The sequence below is a fragment of the Salvelinus sp. IW2-2015 genome, linkage group LG13, assembly GCF_002910315.2.
Source record: "Salvelinus sp. IW2-2015 linkage group LG13, ASM291031v2, whole genome shotgun sequence".
Lineage (NCBI taxonomy): Eukaryota > Metazoa > Chordata > Actinopteri > Salmoniformes > Salmonidae > Salvelinus > Salvelinus sp. IW2-2015.
In genome coordinates this window covers 23,631,980-23,642,495 of record NC_036853.1, presented here as the reverse complement: position 1 = coordinate 23,642,495, position 10,516 = coordinate 23,631,980, and the positions used below count along the sequence as shown (strand labels likewise).

Here is a 10,516-nt window from a genome sequence, read left to right as displayed (position 1 = left end):
AAATATTGAACCTTTATTTAACTAGGCAAGCTCCACACATACACCAACACACACAGAAAACACACAGCCTAAAACTGTCCAACCCTGGGCTATGCAGTGTTATGTGTACTGCAAGCAGTCCTCTCTATGACATGACATGACTCTACTAACATCTCCATATTGTGTGAGCATGTGTTTGTCTCCCAGGGGATGAATTAGTGCAGTTTGTCGTCTGGTGGGGAGGTTTGTCTCTGTTGTTGCTTAATGGAATAGGATGCATTTTTCTGTTGAGAGCCATCATTGAGCTGTTATTCTGCTCAATATAACCTTCCACACACACACACACACACCCATATTGTAATTGTTATCCCCATGAAGTGTATTGAGTCACTATCAGCTCATTCCAGCTCTGACAGGATACAGTATAAACCTCAACACAAGCTGCTAGTCAATTAGGCATGGGGGGCTGTATTGTACACACARACGCATACACCACCGCTGGCTCCGCCTCTTCAGAGTGAAGGACAGCAAACAGAGGAGGATGATAGAGATGAGTTCTTGCAGGGTATGTTTATCTCTGGGTTTGTCTMTGTTTGACACGGAGAGGGAGTAGTGTGAGAGCAGTACTGTACTACACACTCGCTCTCTCCCTCACTCCTGTCGTGTCCATCTGTCTACAGGGGTCACTTAACTGGCTTAACTGTGCATGCGTGCGTATGTGTGTCTGTGTGTGTATAAAAAAATATATTCTATACAGGTCAGAGTGATCAAAACAAAGCAGGCCTTAAGAGCAGATATTCATAGCACAAATCATACGCAGACAAAAACAAGTAGATCTTCATAGCCATTCTACACTAAGAGCATAAGTTTAAAAATAGATATTCTTAGGTGTTTTAAAGTAAGAGCACTACAGTAGTTTATGCTCCACTGCCAGCGTATGGAGTCAGACTGTGGGCTGACACTATTTGAGTCCATCACCAGATGTGAAACGTATTTACATTCACATGTTACCTTGACAGGGGACTAAAAGAGACCAAAACAACAATTTTTTACTTTAGTTCACATCCATCTTTCATGATGTTCTTCTACACTTTAGATATTGTAACCAACTATGTAGTAAAAGTTCACTTGAATCTTTTATGATTTGATGCTTTTCCAGAGGATAAGAACAGGTTAAAACAGGTTGTAATATCCTGTCTGTAAGATATTGTGATGGCCTCACAGTGTGGTCTGTTTGTGGTTATAGTCATATCCTGTAATGAATGCTAAGAGATCATGATGCTGATATGCTGTATGTTGGCTGCCATCTCTCCTCTGCTGTCTGCGTTAATTACAGTCGAATCTGTTTGGACACACACACAGCTCTATCTGGCAGGATAGAGGGGAAAATATTGATACAATTTGGTTACTATAAGTTACTGTATCTCTCAGAGTGTGTGTGTGATGACAGAGTTCTGCSGCCTGCAGAGCCTCGTAGCAGCTGGTTTATCTGCAGCATATTTCATAGCAGATATAAACAAAGAGTAAACAAAGYCACATCACTAAATTACTATGACATTATATCACCATATCAACCTGTTCCGCTATTAAAAGTGGTGTGTGCCTGTGTGTGTGTGTGTGTCTGTGTGTGTGTGAGAGGGTATCCAGATTGTCATACCATATCGACMCTGTGCCATCCCAGTATATTCAGTGATACCGGCACTGAACACAAGGGGTGCTATTTTTTTTGCAGAACAGACATCCCAGCTTATAAAGTTATYCAAGTAACAAACAAAAAATACTACCCATAGTTTGCTGCACACACAATATATATATTGGACAGGAAGGCTCTTGATCCAGGAGGGGATTKTCTGCTGTTACCAAGAGAAGCTTGATTTTGCAAGAAGCTAACCAACCAGATATCTATTAAGTTACCTAGCAAACCAAATGCAAAACTGCAGAGCATTTAGCACATTTTAGACAGTTAACTTAGTTTTTTTTCAATTGTTTAAGCACAAATTTGAAAACAGGGCCCGGTTTGTCAAAACACTACACACAATTAGCACAACCCTACACCACAGTAGCACAACACTTCAGATCATTTGCAAAATGGAACACTTTTGTCAAAACTATACACGACTTCATAAAAATAATATTTTGTTACCATACGAAACACACATTTCATATGACTTCAATCTTTTTGAACCAGTTACACACTGCTGTTGCTAACCTAAAACACTTTTAGCAAGTTTAATTGTCYGTGATTAGAGTACTGTAAATGAAGTACAGAGAAAGTGCAACTATACAAACACTACACCAATGCTGCAGACTGAGGAAAATATCATTTCTCTCCATATACCCAAATCAGTCAACATGGAGAATCACAACAAAACATGTCCCAGTTTTCGTGCTACTACAGTAGTGTGCATAACACTGTTAACTCAGCAAACAGATAAATGTAAAATACTGTATCCAGTACAGGTTACAATTACAGTAAATAACAACAAACATAAAAAATAATCTGAAAAACACTGACAATATTGTACAGAAAATACTACAGTAAACATACTATACATTTACATTTAAGTCATTTAGCAGACGCTCTTATCCAGAGCGACTTACAAATTGGTGCATTCACCTTATGATATCCAGTGGAACAACCACTTTACAATTATACATTATCTCTTCGCCTAGCTGGATCTGGCCAGAGAATTTCATCAACATCACAAGCAATATCGTCATTAGCAAGAGAACGCGGGAAGAACCGTCTTGAATGTCGAATCCATCCTTGCACAGCTGTGGCGTCGACTTGGTCACAGGCGTCCTCCATGGCCTGAATGAGGGGTACCTGAGCCTGGGGCTGGAGATCGTAAACCTTCCACCGCCATGCAGAGAAAAACTCTTCGATAGGGTTTAGAAACGGAGAGTATGGTGGAAGGTATAGTACTGTCAACTGTGGATGGTGTTGAAACCAGTTCTGGACCAAAGCAGAGCGGTGGAATGACACATTGTCCCAGATGACCGTGTATTGCATCTGGTGCATTTCATTACCTACTGTGACGATGTGGTGCAATCGGTCCAAAAATGCGAGAATGTGAGGTGTGTTGTAAGGGCCCATTTTGGCATGACGGAGGACAACCCCATGCTGTGAAACGGCAGCGCAAAGGGTGATGTTACCCCCACGTTGCCCTGTGGCCAATGATATTTCTGCCTCTCTTTCTTGCTTTTGTGAGGTTGATCCCTGCCTCATCAATATATATGAATTCATGCAGGATTTCCTCAACATCCATCTGCAAAACTCCCTGAAATACAGTGAAAGACAAGATTGTGTAGTTCAGGATAGGTCTAGTATACAGTCAATGTAAAAAAGTCATGTGTGCAGTATGCAACATCACAGTGCTAAAGTGAACAATACAAGCCTCCACATACTCATGCCGCAGCCGTTTGACCCTCTCTGAATTCCGCTCAAAAGGCACTCGATAAAGTTGTTTCATTTGAACCTGATGTCTTTTCAGGATGCGTGCCAGTGTTGACTGAGAGACCTGATGGACATTATTGAAAATGGCCTGGTCACCGATAATGTTGGCTTGTAGTTCTCTGAGCCTGATAGCATTATTGAAAATGGCCTGGTCACCGATAATGTTGGCTTGTAGTTCTCTGAGCCTGATAGCATTATTGGCCAAAACCATGTTCATTATCTCTCTCTCTTGTTCTTGCGTGAATATGGGCCCCCTTCCTCCTTGTCGTTCCCGACCCTCAATCCTATGTAGAGAATAATACATGTAACTTACTGTACAATGTCACAGGAAGGGGTATCACAAGTGGTGCATACAATAAGCGTCTGATTACTGTAACTGTAGACAGATCTTCTTCTACCTGTTTTCCTGTCGAAAAGTCCTTATGACAGATGCCACTGTAGCTCTGCTAAGATTTGGCTGAACTCAGTCCAGCCTCCCTCAGCGTCAATCCGTGGTTCACAACATGGTCCACTAGTGTTGCACGAATGTCATTTGATAAGTTTGGTCCTCTTCTTCTTTGTGCACGTTCTCCTCCTGCTTCAGGTCTTCCTCGACCTCTGGCTCGGCCTCTGCCTCTTCCTCTACCTCCTTCTCCTCCTCTGTGTTCTCCTCCTCTGTGTACTCCTCCTCTGTGTACTCCTCCTCTGTGTACTCCTCCTCTGTGTACTCCTCCTCTCACCCTCACTCTTCTTCTGACTCCTTCCATTTTGGTTGAAGGCAGGGGAACCTACCTGCTGCATTTTTAGAGTGCTTAAACCTGATTGGTGTGTCTACAATTTAGCAATCATGTGTTTGTGCACCTGATGGCTGTGTTTAACAGATTGGCTCATAGGTGTGGTAATTTGACAGTCAGTGCTTTGAAATTGCAAGGAAGTGACATCATGATATACTTCTGTGTCTGATGTATACAAGTGTGTTTAGTGTTTTGCAAATCACTGTGTGTAATGTTTTGCAAATAGTGTGAAGCTGACAATGTGCTTACAGTTGTGCAAATCTAGCCTTGTGTTTTGCTCCTTGAGTGTAAGGTMTTGCTAATTYTGGGAAAAGTTACATTTTAGTGTGTAAGCAATCGTAAAAAACTGTAATAGTTATAAGATATCTAGCTAACAAAAATGTAGTTGTGAATTCCATACTGTAACCACAGTAAATCACCTGCACAACACTGAGTGACTCGCAAGGTTCCATTCTTTCTTCGTTGTGTGCTTGTAATCAAACACCATGTGATTGGGGACTACCGGTAAGCTTCATAATGAAAAATAAGGGAACAGATGAAATGAAGAACGAGATCTGCTTTATCTCCTAACGTATTGCACAAGTTGATTGCAGCTATTTACTTAGAAAGTAGCTACAATGATTCACATTTACATACACATAGTTTCAACGGTATGGACGATATTAAAAAAACATCCCGTGGCTATTTCCAAGTACCCCGGTATACGGTATACCGCCCAAGCCTGTGTGTGTGTGTGTGTGTTTGTGTGAGTCATCCCGGATAGCTTTGGCTGTCCTGGTCTTTGCTGCACTCTCTGTGCTAATCACCACATTAGGACCTACATCACTGTTGGCATGGTGAGGCATAGTGAAGTGCAGACAGGGAAATAACAAACTGGAGCCACCAAGAAGTTAGGGGATATCAGCAAGGCCCCTGGCATGACATACACAGTTCTGAAAGGTTGTGTTTAGTTTCTCTCACAGTGGGAGTTGTCCTCTGATTTGTCTGGAAGGGGTGTATGTGTGTTTGTGTGTGTGTTCGTGTGTGTGATAATGTGTGTGTGATGTCTTCTACCCCGGGCTCATTGACGTTTAGCATTTAAAGAGCAATTAGGGAAAAAAGCYGAGAACGGGACTGTCTGACTGGGCTGTCGTTGTTGAATCAGACAGATACACTACYTGACCAAAAGTATGTGGACACCTTCTCGTTGAATATCCCATTCCCAAATCATAGGCATTAATATGGAGTTGGTCCTCCCATTGCTGCTATAACAGCCTCCACTTTTCTGGGAAAGCTTTCCACTAGATGTTGGAACTTGCTTCAATTCAGCCACAAGAGCATTAGTGAGGTCAGGCACTGATGTTGGGCGACTAGGCCTGGCTCGCAGTCGGCTTTGCAATTCATCCCAAAGGTGTTCGATGGMGTTGAGGTCAGGGCTCTGTGCAGGTCAGTGAAGTTCTTCCAGACTGATCTCAGCAAACCATGTCTGTATGCTTTGTGCACGAGGGCATTGTCATGCTGAAACAGGAAAGGGCCTTCCCCAAACTGTTGCCACAATGTTGGAAGCACAGAATCGTCTAGAATGTCATTGTATGCTGTAGCGTTAAGATTTCCCTTCACTGGAACTAAGGTGCCTAGACCGAACCATGAAAACAGCCTCAGACCATTATTCCTCCTCCACCAAACTTTACAGTTCACACTATGCATTGCGGCAGGTAGCGTACTCCTGGCATCCGCCAAGCCCAGATTTGTCCGTCGGACTGCCAGATGGTGAAGCGTGATTCACCACTTCAGAGGAAGTGAGTGTTGCAACCGAGGACAGACCATTTTTACGCGCTGTGCGCTTCAGCGGTCCTGTTCTGTGAGCTTGTGTGGCCTACCACTTTGCGGCTGAGCCGTTGTTGCTCCTAGACATTTCCACTTCACAATAACAGCACTTACAGTTGACCGGTACAGCTCTAGCAGGGCAGAAATATGATGAACTGACTTGTTGGAAAGGTGGCATCCAATGACGATGCCACATTGAAAATCACTGAGCTCTTCAGTAAGYCCATTCTACTGCCAATATTTGTCTATGGAGATCGCATGGCTGTGTGCTCAGCAAGAAGTGTGGATGAAATTTCAGGGTTCCACTAATTAGAAACATACTTTTGTATATATAGTGTAAATGTCATGATGTAAGCAGCCTCTAGTCTCAATTCAACACAATTATATTACACTTGTTTGGTACTCTAGTTATTCTGTAAAAACTGTGATAGCTAGTTTGTGATTACTCGTCTTCCATTGATGTAAATGGGAMATTTACGTGAGAGGTTGAGTAACACAAACATATTTTAAGTTAGGGTTCAGCACTATGGTACCTTTTGGTTGTTTACCTATTTCCTCTGTTTCTGTCCTGAAGGATCTTCTATGTATCTCATGACTCCCAGGACCTGAAGATCTTCAGCTACATCGCCAGAGATGGACAGAATAACGTCTTCCGCTGTAACGTCTTCAAGTCCAAGAAGAAGGTGAGATAGACATGCACGTTATCTCTTTTTGCTCTCTCTCTGTTTCCTCTTTTTGCTGGATAATGTTTTACACAGTACCATGTACTTGACTGAGCCATGTCCAGTCATGATTGCTAAATGTAGCAAAGAAATTCACACTCCCTCTTTCTCTCCAGCTCTTTATTTGAATTTGTTTTAATTATTGGTTGGAATTGTGAACAATAGCAAAATCAAATATGAAGTCAAATCCAGTCYCCCTATCATATGGTTCACTGCAGCTCAGCGGTCAGTGGGAAGTGGTCAGCGGGTTCGTGTTTCAGGATGGTGGTGTGGTCACGAGGTGTCTATGCACTCGGCATTTGACGGCCTGAAYACCACTGTGATGTCACCGATAACGTGCTCTGGAAGTTTATTCCATATACGGACAGCAGTTTTAGGAAGTTTCTGTCCAGGGAGCGTGTTCTAGTGACTAMGTATGTGAGAGCATGGTCTGCCATGGCTGTGCATAGGCGGGTAGTGCGGCGTCTGTTATATGGTGGGTGGAGCATAGCTTGCAGGTCCATGGGACAGTGGTGTGAGTGCATTTTGTACGGGGCTATAGCAGCAGCCCTGTACAACCCTCTCACACGCTCCCTCCCCCTATCAACTATGCCGCGCGCACACACACACACACAAAGCCTTAGTCCTGGGAGATCGGGGAGTGAAATACACTGACATTCACTTGGGCAGCTCTGGCCCGAGGCCATTGAGATGGAAAGCACTTTTCCTGAGCGCGTGTGTAGGTATGTGTGTGTGTGCGTTTGTGTGTGTATGTGTGCGCACATGCGTGCCTGCCTGCCTGCCTGCTTGCGTGCTTGTGTAAGAGAGAGGGAGAGAGCGAAAATGTGTGTTCTAATCCACAGTCACTCTAGCATGGAGAGACACAAAGCAATGTGCATTGGAGGGTGTCAGTAATAAAGTGCTGCAGGCCCATGGCTGTACTGTACCAAAACAGCACCTGCACGTATTAAACAGTATCCTGCCATATTAAAACCTCCCAGTACACGCACACTACATACCTCTACCCAGCCACATTAACAGCTATGCTGTAATGAGTCATAGAACCATTATGTGTGTAAGAGAGAGACYGAGCGAATAGGGAGTACTTTTGGTTTCAAGCTGAAGTTAAAGTTATTTATCTCTTAAAGGAATTCACAGATGTACAGTGGACAAAGCCACACACCACAAGTCAAATGGCATGGCAGAACCATTGAAATCGTAAATCCATAAAAAGAGAATTTCCATTGCTTTATCTGTCCATTTTACACAGACACACTCCCTCTCCACCTTTGCTCCCTATCCCTAATTCTGTCATTCTCCCTCCCTCTCTCGTCCTCCATTCCTCTTCCCTCCCTCCTCTCTAGCTGTCTTCTCACATACAGTGGGGCAAAAAAGTATTTAGTCAGCCTCCAATTGTGCAAGTTCTCCCACTTAAAAAGATGAGAGAGGCCTGTAATTTTCATCATAGGTACACTTCAACTATGACAGACAAAATGAGAAAAAAAAATCAAGAAAATCACATTGTAGGATTTGTTATGAATTTATTTGCAAATTATGGTGGAAAATAAGTATTTGGTCAATAACAAAAGTTTATCTCAATACTTTGTTATATACCCTTTGTTGGCATGGGGCTAGAGATGACAGGGTCATGACGGTTGGTGGTCATAGTTAATGTTTCGTCAAGAGAAGTTCTCTTATATCACTAATCTCGACACGTAGAGTTTTTGGGCTGGTATTTCCAACTATATCGCGCGCCGCATTCCCGTCGATGCCATAGAATACCTTCTACGCAGGAGTGATATGTTTTGTGGGTACTTTGCTTCTCATGGGCAAGCACACAGGCACATATTATCTCTCATTAGCTACTCCTCTCATATACAAAAGTAATTGTCTCACTATGGGGTAGAGATCTGGAGATCTGGCTAGGCCTTCAGGACGCTTGAAATTTCTTCTTGTACTCGAACGCCACTGCGCTTCACGGTTCGCCTCGGGCGGATTGTCTCTCGGGATCATTGTCATGTCATAGAACGCAGACCAGCTCACGTTTATATTCTGAGCCGATGCTCCCGTGCTGATATGATATGAGGTTTTCACTCAATCGAGCTACCGCATTGAACACAGTGGAGCGCCTATTTTCCTCTTTCCACTTTGACCTGACGGGATGCAGTCGTCTCTCGTTGGTGTGCCCTTTTTGGCTCTGATAAAACAGGTCCCATAAGCATGATGTTTCCTACCCCACATTGATCTGCGGTCACATAGCTCATATACTGTGTTATATTGGATGCCACAAGCTCAAATTCTTTGTCTCACCACACATCTGGAGGTGTTACTCCGCAGCAAAGGTTATTTCCATTTGTGTTGGGGTTTGACTCTTGATAGGTGAGAACTAGTCGTCCCAATCCATTCTCTTCTGGTATCATCTCAAGACTCGCACTCTCTAGCAAACTTCAGACGCGACGTGCCCTCGCGCACAATACTGAAGCTTTAATGCTCACCGGGGTAACTGGTCCTAGGCACTGTCAAGGGATTTTCGACGTGTCTCACTCGGCCGGCAGGTAGGTCTGGGTGTGTATGACGTGATTGTTAGTAGGGAGCACTTTGTTTACTTTTGGTTCGCCACTACTCTCGCTGCAGTGTCATTATTCGAACTACGGATCCCCAATCCGTGTGGTTCTGGGATTTATTGCTCACCATTCTTTGAGATCATTTTGACCCCACGGGGTGAGATCTTGCGGTGGAGCCTCAGATCGGAGGAGATTATCAGTGGTCTTGTATGTCTGTCCATTACTTACCCTACACTAGATAATGGGATGGTCGTTTCTTCTCCTTTCTGCAGAAGTGCTGTGGTAGCTCATTGCTGGTTAAGTGTGCCTGAATTCAAATAATCACAGCCAGTGTCACAGCAAAGCCCATTACACCCACGCATGCTTCACGGTGGGGTACCACGACAATCAGCAGAGGATCGTCCGTTCAACTATACTCTGGCGTCTCACAAAGACACGGCGGTTGGAACCAAAAATCTCCCCTTTGGACCTCATGCAGAACGCAAAGGACAGATTTACACCGTCTAATGTCCCATTGCTTGTTTTCTTGGCCCAAGCAAGTCTTCTTCTTATCGGTGTCTTTAGTAGTGGTTTCTTTGGCAGCAATTCAATTATGAAGGCTGAGTTTACGTAGCCTCTTCTGATAGTTGAGTTGAGGTGAACTCTGAAGCATTTATTGGGCTGCAAATCTGAGGTGCAGTTAGCTCTAATTGAACTTGTCCCTCTGCCGCAGAGGTAACTCTTGGTTCTTTCCTTTCCTGTGGCGGTCGCTCATGAGAGCCCAGTTTTCTCTTCATGCATAAAGCCAGCACCTTCATTGATTTTAGGGCATGCTTGTTTTATTTTTAAGCTGGGTTTTTTTTCTAACCCGTGCAGAGGCACTACCGAAACATACTACCAAGATTACTACTGTCTTGGTATTTGAGTCTGTTGTTCTGACGTCTGATGCTTCTCTATCAGTCTCCCAACACGTATAGTTAACTTGTTTTTTCTCTTTCTAGTTCTCAGGGTAGATCGGGTTAATCTTCTTCCTGGAACTGACTGCGGCGTGCTTGGCGTTCGTGCTTCCAAGGACAAACGTCAGAGAGTGGAGTCAAACGTTTTGACTTCTTCCCACCCGTGGCCAACGTCAAGGCCTACAGAGAAGGACATCGACCTACAAAACCTCGTTGACTCCCTGCAAAAGCTGGTGTAGAGAGCACAAGAGCGAGGAGCTATGTAAGCGTGTTGTGTTGGGGGGTGGGTAATGGGCATATA

At 43.9% G+C, this 10,516-nt stretch overlaps 1 protein-coding gene and 1 long non-coding RNA gene across 2 annotated transcripts in view; one reads left to right on the top strand and one right to left on the bottom strand.

Moving 5' to 3' along the window:
* LOC111972342 (carboxyl-terminal PDZ ligand of neuronal nitric oxide synthase protein-like) overlaps positions 1–10,516 on the top strand; it is a 260,880-nt gene that overhangs the window by 151,169 nt on the left and 99,195 nt on the right. The window contains exon 5 of the mRNA XM_023999365.2: positions 6,590–6,698. Within this exon, the coding sequence (XP_023855133.1) occupies positions 6,590–6,698 (109 nt within the window). The remainder of the gene's footprint in view (positions 1–6,589; positions 6,699–10,516) is intronic.
* On the bottom strand, positions 2,705–6,620 carry LOC111972344 (uncharacterized). The gene is made up of 3 exons (XR_011480788.1): positions 3,835–6,620; positions 3,374–3,720; positions 2,705–3,256 (listed from the first exon to the last, which is right to left on the bottom strand). It is a non-coding gene; the product is annotated as an uncharacterized lncRNA (long non-coding RNA).